The 18,019-nt window shown below is 38.7% G+C and overlaps 1 protein-coding gene across 1 annotated transcript; it reads right to left on the bottom strand.

Annotated features, from left to right (window-relative positions):
* Positions 1–2,273: 2,273 nt before the first annotated feature.
* kcna1b (potassium voltage-gated channel, shaker-related subfamily, member 1b) lies at positions 2,274–7,775 on the bottom strand. The gene is made up of 2 exons (XM_079623449.1): positions 7,598–7,775; positions 2,274–6,984 (listed from the first exon to the last, which is right to left on the bottom strand). Exon 2 carries the CDS (start codon positions 6,741–6,743, stop codon positions 5,262–5,264), a length of 1,482 nt encoding a protein of 493 aa, XP_079479575.1. The 5' UTR covers positions 6,744–6,984; positions 7,598–7,775; the 3' UTR covers positions 2,274–5,261.
* Between the last annotated feature and the right edge of the window lie 10,244 nt (positions 7,776–18,019).

Below are 18,019 nucleotides of genomic sequence, written 5' to 3'. Positions count from 1 at the left end.
CAATTGTTGTCAGGTTAGATTAAGCAAGGGGGAAGTTTGGGGGACAAAGCCTATTCACAAGGGTTTGGTTTCACAAAGATCAGCTCACTGATTTCCACCCGAACAATGGAGAAATGGAAGAACTCTCAATAATTGAACAGACCGGTGGTGTTACGCAACAGGCCTTGCGAGTGGGCTGCCAGAGGGAAGGGCAGCGAAGCGAAAGAGAGGCTGATCCAGGGGACGGGTGCCTGGGAGTGTGTGGGAAGAAGGTCTGTGGAAAGATTTCAAATATATGAGTAAATTGCTGCTATATGGACACATCTTGTCACCAAGGTCATTTCGGTGCTTTCTGTAGCCCAGTGATTTCACAAGTTAAGACATCCGTGAATATGCTCTCCTCCTGCTGTTCTTCCCCATATGCGAACATATGTCGGCATAAAAGACGCTGTATTTTTAGCCTAGTCTACAATAAGTCCCAGAATGCCTGTGGTAGCGAGCTTTTAGTCAGTGCATTCACGTTAGGTTGTGCATCTCTCGCACACACACTCGTTCTCCCCTGTAGGCGTGCAGGCCCCAGTTTCCTCGTTCTGTGGCTGAATCACTAGCTCTTCACTCCCTCTCCTCTTTTCTGCCTGCCTCTCCCTTCTTTTTTCACTCTCATTTTTAGTCTCTCTATCTCACCCTCTTCTCTTCAGGTCTGTATATGTTTTTTTTCCTGCTTCTCTCCTCCCACGCCAACCTTACATGCACAGAGCTCAAGGCTCTGCCAAACCGTCCTGCTTCTTTAGCCATGTGCATGCATACACTCCTCAATAGAAAATACACACCAGATCGCTTTTGATTGTACTGGCTATTAAAGGTAGTAAAAATAACACGTGGACCATTATTAGTCTCTGCATTTGCCCTTTGCATTTGATGCTCATATATATATAATGGTATGTCTGATTGCAGTAAGGTGAAGACAGGGCTTACATAATTTTAGTGAATAAACATTCAATCAATCAATCAATCAATCAATCAATCAATATTTATTGAAAATGTAATAGGTGTAATACCTGTATTGTGATGTAGAAACATGAAATGATGAGTACATCCAAAGACTTGGTCAAAATTATGACATTTTGTACATTTTTGTACCAAACCTCAATTGTCCAACTAACAGTTCACCATTTGTAACCGGTCCTACTCGACCGGTTCTATTCTGGTGAAGGAGTCTCAAACCCTAGTCAATTATTCACTACAGAAATCGAAAGTAAAAACCGGCTGCTGCATTAATGTCGCAGATTCTTTCAGAGGCGATGAGCACTGAATCTACTTCAACGTGCTGATAACGGTTGGTATATAGGCCTTCCTGTCTTCATTTATTATCTTAATATTTCTCGTGGTGCCCATATGTAGTGAAAAAGTGAGAAGTATTTAGTGTTAAACAAGTTGCTTTTGAAATTAGGAGTAAGCTAATCTAACATCTTTTTATTATCCTCGCTTCGGTGACTCCCAATTTCCACCAACTGCGGAACGGCTGCGGATCCGCTCCGGAACTGCGGCGGAGTCAATAGGTTTCCATTAAAGTCAATGTGTGTATTTTCACTGACTGCGGAACGGCTGTGTTCCGGCTCCGCCCCAGCTCCGGCGATTCGCAGCCCTCCGGATCAGATACGCAGAGCTTCTATTTTTGCCGGATGCCGCAGCCGTTACGCAGCAATTCAGCACAGGGCAGATTGTGCGGGACAGGTTATATAGCGCGATCATACGTGAATCTCGTGGGTCCTCGTGACTTCAGCTGTCAGTCATGGCTGCAGCCGTTCCGCATCAAATCCGGATCTGGTGAGTATTGAAGGACGGCGGAGCACGGAGCCGATCCGCAGCCGTTTCCGTAGTTGGTGGAAATCCGGGGTTATGCGATGATGCGCTATGAAATTATTGCGGGGCAAATTAATTGTAATATTAATTAATATATAATAAAAGGAGCCTTATAATAATAATTTAATACATTAATTGGAAATGCTAAATCTTGATCTGACCGATATGCTTGTGACGATATCTCTGGCTTTCGTTGACATCGCAAAATATCTACACAACCAAATGCAAACTGGCATTCAGATCTGCCTTCATTTATTTAGCAACGCCCAACTTCCTACGATAGAATTAATTCCCGCCCTACATTTTTCTCATTCCAGAAGCCATTTCACTCGGATACGTCACAATAGACTATCGCAACATCCGTTTCGTGCCCTTTAAACTTTTGAAATGGAACAGAAATAACAACTCTTTTTTTGAGGCATGGTGAGGATTTTAATTATTTTTATTTATCAACGTGAATCCTTGAAGCTTTTCATTTATCCTAAGGTTTGAGTTGAAATGAATTTAGAAAAACATTCTTTAAAAACTGTTAAAAAAAAAGGTGACTTAAAATGGTCATAGTGTCATGTTATAGAATACACCTTATCAGCACATACATAGTCAACACATATTAAAAGTATGCCAACCACCAAAAAAAATAAACAATGAAGTGATTTGATTATTTAAGAATTAAATAAAAAAAAAGCTTTTCCCAGCATTTGCATGATTCATGTCAGAGCAACGTAAGCCCAGAGCTGCCTGCATGCATAATATCAAAGTGCTTTAGTTTCATTTATGGCATAACACTCATATGACAAGCCCAACATGGAAACCAGGCTGTGTTTTTAAAAAGAAGCCATTTAATACAGAAATGCATATGAATTCACCAGCATAAGGTATGTTTTGCGATAATAACCAGCTGCAGAGCTGAAGAACCATACAGCAGTCTGAGGACAGCAGTCTGAGGACAGCAGTCTCAGACCGGTGTTGGTGTGGAGCTTATAGCATCACTAAGGGTAGTTTCAGTGGGTTAATTCATTAAGGTAGAGCTTATAGTTATAGTGAAGGATGGGTTTAGTGGTTGGGGTGGGATATGCGATCGTCAGCTCCACCTTAACTTCAGGTCTGAGGCTGCTGTCCTACGACTGCTGTGATGTGTGGTTCTGCAGTTAGATATATCCCCTGTGTTGTACCAGCTAAACCAGCACTATACCAACTCTAACCAGCCAGGACCAACATGGAATTCATGCTGGTTTACGCTGGATTTTTCAGCAGTGATACCAAACCCTTCCATATTCAAAAGAAATCAAAATAATGCTAACAAAGTTAGAAGCCTGGATGATTATGTAAATACACAGAATAATTCCCACACATGATAAAGATTCAGAACCCTGTTTATCTTGTTTCAAATTTTTTTTTTATCCATTCTATATCACAGATGGTAAATTAGAATCTGATTTACTGTAAGATAATATACTGACAAATTTTAATTATTGCCATTTTTTATTTCCATATTCATAACCTACATAAATTACATGAAAAACTTGTTTTGGTCCACTGTTTTGTATTGTATTTTATTCTTTAACGTTTTATATAAACGTGAGTGTTTCTTAAACTGCAGACATTTATATTCACAGTATATAAACACCACTCTGGCATGTATTTATTATACAGACTTGTGTAAATACATTGTCTTTGTAAAAAATGTTGTTTTTTAAAGAGTTGTCATCTCCGCTATTTAAATGGCTGGCAAAGCATAACAGTTGTGATGTTTAGTATTTAAGTGACTATAATAAATGCCCCAAAGAACGAATTAAAGGGTTGTAAAACACCTATGCTGGTTAAGGTGCTTAACACACATCCTTAGCGTGGACAAATCAACAGATTTATTAGTCTTTAGATTCTTTATTTTACCTTTCCTACTTTTATGTCATTCTCGTTGCTAAACCTACATGAATTCTCTTTAAAGTGCATTCGATTTTAAAAGACAACATGTACACTCAAATTAAAGGTTTTCTTTTTAGACTGCAACTCACATTGATATACGGATATTAAAGTAATGGCAGTTTCTACCGATTACAGTCCCTGATGCAGACCTGTGCGTATTATACAGCACTATTAGCGCTTGTGTTTTGCATCACTCAGAATCGTCTAGTTGCTTTAAACAAAAACTGTGTAGTATTTCTAAACTTTGTTTGTATTTATAGTTGTGTGGACTTATTTTAAATGGAAGTGTTTCACTTCTATTGCATACTCACTTCGCCCCAACTCGTTAAACCCACAGGACAGGACAATTTGACTGGATATGAAGTTGTGCATTCACAAGCATTTTATGCATGACCACACTGAGGTAGATCCAAAGAAACCAATGAGCAAAAAAACAGCCATTGCAAAAGAATACATAAAGATGAAAAACACGTTTCATACTTCTTTTAAAAGCAATGTCTGATGCAGCGAGATGTACTTATTCTATTTTATGTACAAGGATGTTGAGGGACCATGTCCTGAAATTCAATCCCAGCAGCTCTGGAATATCCCTCGACACATCATATGTTTAAGATTTGCAAATGTTTTACAGTAACTATTGCATGTAGAGACACTCTATGTCAGTTAGAGGACTGAAGGCACTATTAAATTATGTATTTAAATAATAATTAAATATGTAATCATAATGTATTAAATATAATATTTCAATAGAATAATTACAACTATTGTATATAGATAAACAAATCGAATGATTAATTAAGCATAGTGTTGAATATGTACATTTAAAAAGCTTTAACAAATTAAGTTATACTTTTAAAAATGTAATACTGCCTGGAACAGTTTTTAGATAGTTTGTTTTTTAAGATGTTTAAGAAAGTTGTGCTTTTAATGGGCAGTGTTTGGTGTCCAAGAGAGTCGTACTGTCGGCTTGGCTATGAGTGATGAAGTTCATATTAATGTCATGTATTATTAAAGCAAGATACATAGTACCATATCAAACAGACCTCAACGTTTCATAAAACATGCCATGATCTGCATAATTAATCAACATTCAGTTTGCAAATGCTTAAAGTAGCCTTAATGAGCAAATAAACAAGTACATAAATAAATGATGAACATACGGTACAAAAAAAGTAATTGTTCTACATGCAAATGTAATTTTTGCAAATGAGTCACTGAATAACTAATAATATTTTGGGGTAAGGTGCATTTATGTGTCCAAGTACTCAAACCATCCGATTAATAGTTATTCTGTCTTTTACTTATTGGTGTCCATAGGCATATTTTAGACTACCATTCTGTTCTTCAAACAGAATCAAAGCAACTCTTGTGGACTTGAGATCAAACATACGCAATTAAATAATACATTATCAGAGGCCCAGTTTAAGCATTCTGATATATGAATAGACTACAATATGTACAGTCTTGTAATGGCCTAGAATGACACAGGAAATCTATACATCTGTGAGACGCTTCACTTTATTTACGCAGTTCTGATTTGCAACTGTGCAGTTCCCAGTTCGCAGGTTCGCCTCTCGAAAGTTATCAATGCTGTTATTGAGGTCATCGTCAATCTCCATGTATTCTGACTTGCTGACGACAGACGAGCTGCGACGACTGGAGTTGGAGTCAGACGCGATGTTCGGGTTGCTCACTGTGAGGAGCTGTGCCTGTTCGTCTCCTTCGGTTTCTCTGTGGTAGAAATAGTTAAAGTTGGACACAATCACAGGCACTGGAAGCGCGATCGTTAGCACTCCAGCAATGGCACATAGAGAGCCTACTATCTTGCCCCCGATCGTAACAGGGTACATGTCTCCATACCCCACGGTTGTCATCGAAACCACTGCCCACCAGAAAGCGTCTGGGATACTTGTGAAGAAGGAATCCTTCTCTTCGGCCTCGGCAAAATACACCGCGCTGGAAAATAAGATTACGCCGATGAAAAGGAAAAAGATGAGAAGTCCTAGCTCACGCATGCTGGCTTTCAGAGTCTGGCCCAAGATCTGAAGCCCCTTGGAGTGTCTGGACAGCTTAAATATCCGAAACACCCTAACCAAGCGGATAACTCTGAGAATGGCAAGAGACGTGGCCTGCTCTCCTCCACCCTTCACCTCCTTTTCACTGTCGGGGTCATCTGCCAACTCCGTTCCGAGCGTTATGAAATATGGAATGATGGACACTATGTCGATCGTGTTCATCATGTTTTTGAAGAAGGCAGGTTTACTTGGGCAAGCGAAAAAACGGACAATCAACTCAAAAGAAAACCAAATGATGCAGAGTGTCTCCACGACAAAGAACGGGTCGGTAAAAATATTTGGTTTGTAGTAGAACGTGCTGTTGCCTATCACCTGAAGCCGTCCATGTGGATCCTCTTTCAACTCTGGTAAAGTCTCCAAGCAAAATATGACTATAGAAATGAGAATAACCATGACGGAGACAATCGCGATCCCTCTGGCAGGTCCTGAGCTCTCGGGATGCTCAAACAGCAGCCAAATCTGTCTCTGAAACTCATTCTCCGGCAGGGGGCGCTCTTCCTCACGAATAAAGCCCTCATCCTCTCGAAATTTCTCCATAGCTTCTTCTCCAAGCTCATAAAACTTAATTTCCTCAGAGAACATATCCAAGGGTACATTGACAGGTCTTCTTAACCTCCCTCCGGACTGATAGTAGTAGAGGATGGCATCAAAGCTTGGGCGGTTTCTGTCAAAGAAGTATTCGTTCCTTAAAGGGTCAAAGTAGCGCATCCTTTTTTTGGGGTTGCCTAGTAGGGTCTCTGGGAACTGGGCAAGCGTCTTGAGCTGTGTCTCAAAGCGCAGCCCTGAGATGTTGATGACCACCCGCTCGCAGCACTCGGGGGAATACTGCGAGTCCTGCGGTTGCCCCTGCAGAGTGGAGGACGTCTCGTCTATATTATCTCCAGCAACCACCACAGTCATCCTGGAGATCAAACTCGCAGTACTGGATGGCAGTGGATGTTCAGGTGGGTTGAGTATGCATCCAATGCCCTGCAGTTTGAATAGTCAATGACCCAATAGGACATCCAGCATCATGTTCCACCAAATGTCGACCATCTCCATGTCCAATGGAGCTCTGCATCTACTTCAAAGTCCGCCAAAAAATTAAGGGGAGTAATGGGATACCTCAGAGACCATGACAGAGATGAAATATGTCCTGTACCTAGATAAAAAAAAGGGAAGTGATAAGAAATTTCTACTGATCATAATGTATATTTTGAATCATATTCAAAAATAAATAAAGGTCTTTCAGAACACAAAGTTCCCAACAGGACCATCACGATTTGCCAGTATAAGAAAATATCAAATTTTAAACATCTTTGCTCTGTGAATTTCTTCAGTCTACTAGCAAGATATTCTAGTACAATGCACATAACGTTCTGGATAAGACTGCACAATAATATCTAATATGGTTCTAAGGATCAAATAAGATCTGATTGGGTGATATTAATTTGAAATGGACTTGCTCAAATAGATTTTCAAGTGTCCTGAAAGCAAGTTTAACCCTACAGAAGCAGACAGAACATATCATCTTGTGAGACAGCTATGTAGAGAACATATGCTCTTGCTCTTGTATATACACACACACACATACTCAAAACATGCAATATGGTTTTTTATCATTATAATTAATATAATTATTTTTTAAGTAGCTCTCAGCACATATCAGGACACTATTTGCCAATATGAATATTATTCATTTATAGCAAAGAGAATGAGAGTGATACCAAATGATGCCAATGGGGATGTTATAAAATGACTGTCTTTGTACTTACGTGGGCAGTCAGATTGAGGAACAGTGCAGGAAAGATCTGCGCAAAACCTCCTATGTGTAATTAAAAATAGCTCTCACATTACAGCCTCACATTCATACAGCAAGAATAAAATACATCCACAATAAACATCCTACTGCCGTCAGACAACAGCAAACTTGCAGTGCTCCTCAAACCGGTGCAGCAGAACAGTGGAGACACAAACAGAGAGAGAGAGAGAGCGAGAGAGGGAGGGAGGGTGAGCGAGAGAGAGAGAGAGTGAGTGGGTGAGTGAGTGGATGTGTAATGCGCAATGCAGACAGACTCCAGTATGTTGCCAAATGTCCTTTTCCACACATCAGATGGGACACACACTACAGCTGAAGGTGAAATTCCTGTTTAAATGGTTTTTGTTTCTATCATTAGTGCGTAGTTTTGTTCACAAATTGCCATACAAACAGATTAACATGTATATACTAATTAAGTTAAATATATGAATGCACTAATTTGCATGCAACCTCAAACCAGAATTTTTACTACAAACCAGTAAAAATGTTCTTACTCTATGTAATCACTATGGACAGTTTTTTTTGGAGCATTTAGCAGACTTAATGTGTGTGTTCGAGGAATAAACATTTTAAAAATGTGCTACATCTAAATTAAAACAACGATTCAATAAAATATGATTTATGCAATCTGATGTCATTTGCTTCCACCAACAAAGGTACATTTAAAGGGTTGGATGAAGTAAAAAAACAACTGCACTTGCATTTTCAAACCCGTGACCTTGGCTTTGCTAGCACAATAATCTACTTATTTTGCTCATATTTACATAGAAATTGTGCAATAAATCAGGGCCTATTTGTGTTTAACATATCTCTGACATCTGTGTCTCCAACTGATACTTAAATCAGATTGCAAATAATTCACCTGAGAGTTTGTGGTGGTTGATCATGTTGGAGTCTTCTGCATTAGATTGCATTTAGATGCCTTTTAATGTAGAAATGGGAACCAGTATCTGTTTGGTCAAAGCATCATTGAGATGTACAAAGTGAAGACTGTAGCTCTGTGAACATCATCCAGTCCTCAGCAGACAGCGCAATCGTTCTCGGTACCAGAGATCAACACAATTCTCCATGGCAACCAGGAGTTAGTAAAAGAGTGAGGAGAGGAGGAGGGAAAACAGGTTTACACACACCGCTGCTGTCACTGCAGCACAAACAACAAACCGCACACTCATGTACAGCGTAAAATAAAATGTAACTTCATTTAATTTCAGCAATTTGTGCAGTTATCATTTGCAACTATGAAATTGTATTGGGTTGAGATTGGCATTATATTGGCCATTGATCACCATGGTGTTGTTTTCTTTTCTTTGAAAAGTCCACCGGAAAGGTCGCAGAATCTGATTTCACCAAGTGCAGCGTGACAACATTCCAATTAACCAATCGGATTTGAGGGACAAGTTTACAGTTTATGTCAAGTTTAGGGTTACAACTAAGGTTAGGGGCTTCTACAACAGTGTTATTCACCTATAATGTTTCTCTGATTTTAGGGATAATTAATGGGTAGGGTTAGCTTTAGGGGTAGGGAGGTTTAGGTTTTCCATAGTTTTTACTGTTAGGGGTGGATATGTTGGTCCAGGATCAACAAAATATGTTGACCCAGGAACATGTCTAACTCTACAAAAAGAGGACGTTATCAGGAAATTAAGTATAAATACTTAAGGAGTATGTCAAAAAGAGAAAAATAAAAGTCCTGTTTAAATCAATTATTTTGTTGTTATGTTTAACATATTTTGCTATCTTTCCTTTTGACGTGAACAGTTTTCAGATGCCTCAGGAATGGCAGTTGCTCATCAGCACATCCTCTTTTTCATGGTTATATCCCACTTTTCACTATATCTTTAAGTGAAGTTACAGCAGAAATCAACATTTATAAGAAGTAAACAACTTTAAGTAATAAGAAATTTCAGTTTAGTTTCAATAGTTGAGTGAGTAAAAGAGTTATGCCACATTAAAACCTATATTGTGGTCCAACAGAGTTCTCTTTTCATCTGAACATTTTAATTATCTTTTATATATATATATATATATATATATATATATATATATATATATATATATATATATATATATATATATATATATATATATATATATATAAAATTGACCATACATACAAAATACTACAATGATTTATAGTACAGTTTAAATATTATTATTTTTTAAGGATTGTTATTTTGCTTATTAATTTGGGGAAAATTTGCTGTAATGTCATTAAAAAATCCTTTTAATTCAGCAATATACATATTAAATGTGGGGTTAAATTTGACCTGTTCCTGTACTTGCTGTTGCTTGGGAGCAGTTTGTATTGTGAAAAGCACTACAGATAAAAAAGAAAAATGCATTGGATTTAATTCAAGGTCAGACTGCATTAAAGAGCACCTCCCCACAAAACACACTCCTGTTATCTGATCATGCCATGCTTTCTTCAAGAATGATAAACCCATTATAAGTTTGTTGCACGACCTTTCATAAAGTACAAGAACATGTTTTTACAGGGATAAAACCTGATACTCTAAATGACTCTAAACACCCCCCCCCCCCACCCCCCTAAAGAAGGCAATTATTTCAGCTGCAGCTTTATGAATAAAACAATGGAACGTAATTAACCGCAGATTCAGGAATACTCTCATGACCGAGTGTTAGCCTACATGAAGCAAATTCCTCAGAGTATTTCTCGTGTGGAAACCTGCTGATGTGGACCCTCTGCTTTTTGCCTAGCAACAGTCGCTAGTGTACTACACGTCTCTGACAGCCCTGTTCCTCATTTCATTTTCAAGGATCCTCCGCAGAGCTCATTTCATTTTGAAAGGGTGATCGCATTTACGTGGACGCTCTTGAGGATTATGGGTCCGGTTTGTAAACTCCCACAGATCCCCTCACACGAATAAGATCTGCGAGCAGCATTTAGCTTCCCCGCATTCATTTCAGCAGAAGGACAGCTGAGGAGAGGTGCAGTCTTACAGTATGAATGTAGCACCCCTCCTCCACTCTCATTCATGAATGCACCGGGCCGTTATATAACACTTGTGCTCTATTTAAAAGAGCCGTAGCAATGAAGATGGGCAAGAGACTCACGCGGTGCCCTTCAAGATGAACGCTGGAGCCCTAGGGGCTGTTGGGTCAGACCGTTAGGTGCTATTATTAGCTGCGTGTCACACCACAACCAAAGGAAATGGAGTAGAACTGACAGATGTGTGTGTGTGCATTCATTGGTAATGTGCTTTCGTGTGTGTGTGTGCGTGTGATTGCATCATGAAGCGCACAACGGCCAGATTTACTGCACTGCACCATTCTGCGCTAAACACACAAGACACATCATTTACCTCGATTTCTACAACGCATTCAAATTAGTTTCTGTCCCAGAGACCGCTTAGCTGAGCGTACACATTTGACTTTACAAGAGAATGTAATAATGTCGTCATTGGGTTTATTTTTAGGTCCCGTGTCTGCTGGGCTCCCAAGGGAGTCCTGTTGACACACACACACAAAAGAAATCTGTAAAATGTACATGTAAAATTATTTACCACATTCAATCTATTTTTATTCTCATTTTATTCTCACATAATTTATAAATTCTCATACAGTTCTTATTTTATTTTTTGTAATATCTGTTTGTTGAACAATACTGGCCAGCTGGACATAGTACCTGGCTCAACCATGGCATGGGGCAAGATTATCTGTTTTTTCGACCAATGGCAGATGGGGAGTGATCAGGAAACCTCTTTGTAAACAGTCATTCTTTTTTTGTGCAAATCAATTTGGTGGTGAAAGTGATCTTTCTTTTCTGTATGCTGCCCTCTGGTTTGTACCAAACCCCTTAATATTGGGTTTCTCCATTGTCATTCTCATGTGGGAATATCAATCACAGCAAAAATCAATCGATGGCAGCAAAAATAGAAGCATTTGATATGCGATTAGCAATGGAGTCATCAAAGTGTCAGTGAAAGAGTTATGGAGGAAGCATATTGTTAAAAAAATATTAGTGATGTTTTTACTGTCAGTAGCAGTGTTTACATAGACACTAATAATCCGTTTGTAATCAGGCTAGCACAGTCGGAATAAAAAATCCACATCAATCGGAATTGGTCAAATTGTTTTTTAAGGGGTGGTTTAAACCTTTTCTAATGCGTTCGATAGGACATGTAAACATTTGATCGGATTGAAACTGGACAATTCTGTGCATGTGCAATGGTGTAGATATGGCTTAAATTGGCGTATGACGCATAGAACAAGCTGTTGATGAATATAGTGTAATAAAATGACTGCTGTGTTGTTGTAAAGTTCTCCTTCCATCATCTGTAAAGTGGTGCAGGACAACGTTGTCCCAGCAGTCCTTGCCTCGGACTCTCATCCATAGACGCCTTGTTAAGGATGCAGAAAGGGGCATTTGTACTGCTTGATAAATATAAGAAGCACAGCATAAAGCTTCATGTGCTCATTCATTGTCTCATTGAGCGTTCGCAAAGATCCGCCCCCTATAGTTACTGTCGCTCTCACGCAACACCATGTTGTCACGCAGTGAAAAATACAACGCGGAGCAGAGAGGACACTGACAACACGCTGACAGACAGGACAAACCAGGTTACTTTTATAATTAAACATATTAAACAAAGTCTCACCTTTCAAATTGTGTCAAATTTTAAGAAGAAATCCGTTTTTCAAGTTCAAATCCTCCCATGTTAATCTACTAACTCTCCTGACTGCCTTGTCGGACAAAATGGCGGATGGCGAAGTATGATTGGTCAGATCACCTGTCAATCAAGCTCCCTGCGAAGGGTCAATTAGGACCCAAAATAGATAAATATTAAGTCTGCTTTTTAAAACAAAGAAAATATGCAATGGTAGGGGGATTTAGCTATTATACGTCAACAGCAGGATACTCTTATCTATTAGTGAAGTGTACGCAAATCAAAAGATCAATTCCGATTTGAAGCTTGTAACATCAAAACACACACACCCTTCGCATTTTGAATTCGCATTCACAAAAATGTTAAAGGTCCCATGACATGGGTGGAGCTACGATTAAATATACGATCAAAAAGGATTTAAACAGTGAATTTTGAATCTCTTCTTGTAAACTCAGAGATGTGGATTCAGACGGCAATTAAATGACCACCCGACCTGTTTGTCAAAAAATAGTAGGTAATTTGGCAAGGGATTTTTATGCAGGTTAGGTGAGAAAAAAACACTCACATTATGGATTCGGACGGCAATGAAATCACAGACTTTCCCCTGTAAATGTTTAAAATACCGTACGAGCCCATTAGAAACAATTAGCGTCCGAATAGGACTTAACTGACAGTATGCTTTCTCTGGCCTTTAAAAGTGCTCGCGGACGGCGCCGTCTTTTAGAACAACTATTCGCTATATCGCTGCCATATCGTGAGCTGTATCGTGAGCAAACTCACCACCACAATCATACCTTTGGATAATATAATTCGAACAACAATCAGTGTAATGACAAATTTATTCTTTGCATGAAAACACTTGAATTAGCCTAATTGAACACTGTCTGGGTGTATTAAAACTTCAGAATTGTATTCGTATAGACCTGCAACAGTGATAAGGTAAAGCTAAGAGTAGTCCAGACCAACCTTCTGAACGTATGACTTACAGATGGTATACTTAACTAAATATGTGTTTCCCGAAACGTTCTAACGATCAGGTACAGTTATGGAGTAACTTTAGAACGACGTAGCGTTAAGTTTCAGGAAACGCAGCCCAGATCAGTACTTGATGATGATGTCATACATAATACATCTGATCATATTTTCTCTTGCCATAACAAACGTATTTTATTAAAATACAGTTACAGCAGCCAGAGAGGGATTAAAATAAAAGTTAAGGGTCAAGAGACCAAATAAAGGTGCCACTAATCACAATTCTGGTGACTTCAAATTAAACATTCAATGAAACATCAACATCTAATCCTGTTAATTCTTAATAAGAGCACATACACAAGTTGTGTAACTATAACACATTAGTGTGTAAAAGGTTTCAACACACTTTTGTGTAAGAGGAATAACACTTTAGTTGAGTTACAGGTAACACAAAATCTGCAGTCCTCATAAACACAGAGATGCTGAAAAATTACACAGGTTGTGTGTTAAACATGTGTTGTCCCTGAGCATACATGCAACATGTATTAAATCCAACACTACATGTGTTAAATTATACACAACATGTGTTGTCCCTGAGCACACACGCTACATGTATTAAATCCAACACTACATGTGTTGAATTATACACAACATGTGTTGTCCCTGAGCACACTCACTCGAAGTGTCAGTTTTAACACATCCCTTTTTAGAGTGTACTGTTAATAATATATTGGTAGGCTATGTGGGGTTTTTTTTTACAATGAGATGGACAGCCTAATTGTTTTTAAATCCAGATGGACTGCAGGTTATATATGGTATTTACACTTGAAAAATGATTTTCAAATTAATTAATTTTCTTTATAAAAGACAAGAGTTGGTCTTAAACATTTTTTTTCCAAATTGTACACTATCTCTTATATTCTGTAGATTCCAAGTGTTTAGGAGTAGCAGAAGTATAGTGCTGGGTCTACCCGCAGACGAAGGAGAAGACGAGTCACGCAAACGTGCAATGTGACTTTCAAAATTATTCTGTAAAAAAAAAACATATTGAGCGATATACATCAAATACTGGTAAATACAGTTTACTATTTGTCAAGTCAAGTCACCTTTATTTATATAGCGCTTTTTACAATACAGATTGTATCAAAGCAGCTTCACAGTGATTACATGAAAATAATACAAAAAACAATTTCATCATCGTCCACCTTTAAGGCAGATCTATAATATTGTTGAATATTAAATGTCCCCAACTAAGCAAGCCAGAGGGTAAGGCAACAGCGTCAAGGAACCAAAACTCCATCAGTTGACAGAATGGAGAAAAAAACCTTGGGAGAACCCAGGCTCAGTCGGGGGCCAGTTCTCCTCTGGCCAATGAGTGAACAGTGTATGAAGTTCAGAATGAATCAGAGTATTTGTCCAGTTCCGGTTGGTTGAAGTCGGAGTGGAGAGGAGGAGAGACTGGTTGACACTTCAGGTCAGCGGCGTCGTCGTGTCCTGGCGCTGGTCCTTCATCAGATCTGGAAACGGCCTGGTTCCGGTGGACAGCGGTAAACCTCGGGATAGACAGAGAGACTAATATTAGCGTAGACGCCATCCTTCTTATGATGTACCAAGTACATCAGGATTTACGGGAAGTGTTCCCAGTCCCGGCTGTTCTAAACTATGCAGCCTAATTATAGAAGTCTATAATGTGTTATGTGTATGCTAGGCCGAAGAGATGTGTTTTTAGTCTAGATTTGAACTGACAGAGTGTGTCTGCTTCCCGGACAATGGTTGGAAGACTGTTCCAAAGTTTTGGTGCTAAGTAGGAAAAGGATCTACCGCCAGCAGTCGATTTTGATATTCTAGGTATTATTAACTGGCCGGAATTTTGAGATCGCAGTAGACGTGAAGGACTATAATGCGTTAAGAGCTCGCTCAAGTACTGCGGAGCTAAACCATTTAGTGCTTTGTAAGTGATCAGCAATATTTTAAAATTTATACGATGTTTAATAGGCAGCCAATGCAGTGTTGACAGAACGGGGCTAATATGGTCATACTTCCTGGTTCTAGTAAGAACTCGAGCTGCTGCGTTTTGAACTAGCTGTAGTTTGTTTATTAAGCGTGCAGGGCAACCACCCAGTAGAGCATTACAATAATCTAGCCTTGAGGTCATAAACGCATGAACTAATTGTTCTGCATTATTCATTGAGAGCATATGACGTAATTTAGATATATTTTTAAGATGGAAGAAAGCGGTTTTACAGATACTAGACACATGATTTTCAAATGAAAGATTGGTATCAAAGAGCACACCCAGGTTCCTAACCGACGACAAAGACTTAACAGAGCAGCCATCAAGTGTTAGACAGTACTCTAGGTTATTACGTGTGGAAGTTTTTTGTCCAATAATTAGAATCTCTGTTTTTTCTGAATTTAGTAGTAGGAAATTACAATTCATCCAATTTTTTATATCAGCTATGCATTCCGTTAATTTTGTGAATTGGTAGGTTTCGTTAGGTTTTGAAGAAATATACAGCTGAGTATCGTCGGCATAACAGTGAAAGCTAATTCCATGTTTCCTAATGATATCTCCTAATGGTAGCATATACAGAGTGAACAGCAGCGGTCCTAGTACTGAGCCTTGTGGTACGCCATACTGAACTTGTGATTGATAAGACATCTCTTCATTTACTGCTACAAACTGATAACGGTCAGATAAGTATGATTTAAACCATGCTAGTGCAATTCCACTAATGCCAACATAATGTTCGAGTCTATTTAAAAGGATGTTGTGGTCAATGGTGTCAAATGCAGCACTAAGATCCAGTAATACTAATAGAGAGATACAACCACGATCGGATGATAAGAGCAAATCATTTGTGACTCTAACGAGAGCTGTCTCGGTACTATGGTACGGTCTAAATCCGGACTGAAAATCCTCGCAGATATAATTTCTTTCAAGAAAGGAACACAGTTGTGAGGATACTGCTTTTTCTAATATCTTTGACAGAAAAGGCAGATTAGAGATCGGCCTGTAATTGACTAGTTTTGTAGGATCAAGTTGCTGTTTTTTAACAAGCGGTTTAATCATAGCTAGCTTAAAGGTTTTTGGTACGTATCCTAGAGACAAAGATGAATTAATGATATTAAGAAGAGGATCTATGACATCTGGAAGCATCTCTTTCAGCAGCTTAGTTGGTATAGGGTCTAACATACACGTTGTCGATTTAGATGATTTGACGAGTTTGCAAAATTCTTCCTCTCCTATAGCAATGAATGAATCAAATTTTCCCTCAGGGAGACTACAATGCACTTCCTGATGCGATACTGTATTAGACGGTTGCATAGTTATAATTTTGTCCCTGATATTATCGATCTTATAAGTGAAGAAGTTCATAAAGTCATTACTGCTGTGTTGCTTGGAAACTTCTGGGCTTGAAGCTTTCTTTTTCGCTAGTTTAGCCACTGTTTCAAATAAATACCTAGGATTATGTTTATTTTCTTCTAATAGGGTTGAAAAATAAGCAGATCTAGCAGCTTTTAAAGCCTCTCTGTAAGCAATCGAGCTCTCCTTCCATGAAATCCGAAACACCTCTAGTTTTGTTTTCTTCCAGTTGCGCTCCATTTTTCTGGCTGCTCTCTTAAGGGCCTGAGTGTGCTCGTTGTGCCACGGCGTTGGACTATGTTCTTTAATCTTCTTTAAGCGCAGCGGAGCAACTGTGTCTAAAGTGCTGGAAAAGAGAGAGTTAAAAGTTTCTGTTGCAATATCAAGTTCTTCTAAGCTATCCGGGATGCTGAGATGATGAAACTGGTTAGGAAGATTATTGATAAAGCAATCTTTAGTGGCAGAAGTGATCGGTCTAACATATTTATAACACGGAGTCAGCTTTGCAGCCTTGGCTAAGTGTAATTTACACGAGACTAGATAGTGATCTGAGATGTCATTGCTCTGTTGCAGTATTTCAACGGCATCAACATCTATTTCATGTGATAGTATTAGATCTAGAGTATGATTACGACAGTGAGTCGGTCCTGACACGTGTTGTCTAACTCCAATTGAGTTTATAATGTCTTTAAATGCCAATCCCAATGCATCTTTTTCATTATCTATGTGTATATTAAAGTCACCAACAATTAGTACTTTATCTGCAGCCAATACTAATTCTGATAGAAAGTCCGCAAATTCTTTTATAAAGTCTGTATGGTGCCCTGGTGGCCTGTATACAGTAGCCAGCAGGATTTTCAAACGTGATTTATCGTTTACACTATATATTTTTACATTAAGCACCAACACTTCAAAAGAATTATATTTACAACTAAATTTCTTAGTGGTTTTGAAAATATTACTATAAATTACAGCAACACCTCCTCCTTTGCTTTTCAGACGAGGTTCATGTTTATAACCGTAATCTTGTGGGGTTGACTCATTTAAAGCAATGTAATCGTTTGGTTTTAGCCAGGTTTCTGTTAAACACAGCACATCTAGGTTATAATCTGTAATCATATCATTAACTATTAGCGCTTTTGAAGTAAGAGATCGAATATTCAGCAACCCAAGCTTTATCATTTGCTCATTTGTATTATATCTGTTTTTTATTTGTTGAAGATCAATTAAATTTTAACCTTAGATGGGTTTGAACGTTTTTCGGATTTCCAAGTTCGGGGAACAGACACAGTCTCTATATGATGATATCTAGGTGAAAGAGGCTCTATGTGATGGGATTTATCTGACCTTGGTGACGTGAGGCCGCTAGCAGACGGTCGGTTAAGCCAGTCTGTCTGCTCCCTGACCTGAG

This window comes from Phoxinus phoxinus (assembly GCF_949152265.1).
Source record: "Phoxinus phoxinus genome assembly, chromosome: 9".
Classification (NCBI taxonomy): Eukaryota; Metazoa; Chordata; class Actinopteri; order Cypriniformes; family Leuciscidae; genus Phoxinus; species Phoxinus phoxinus.
This window is presented reverse-complemented; position numbering and strand designations above follow the sequence as displayed.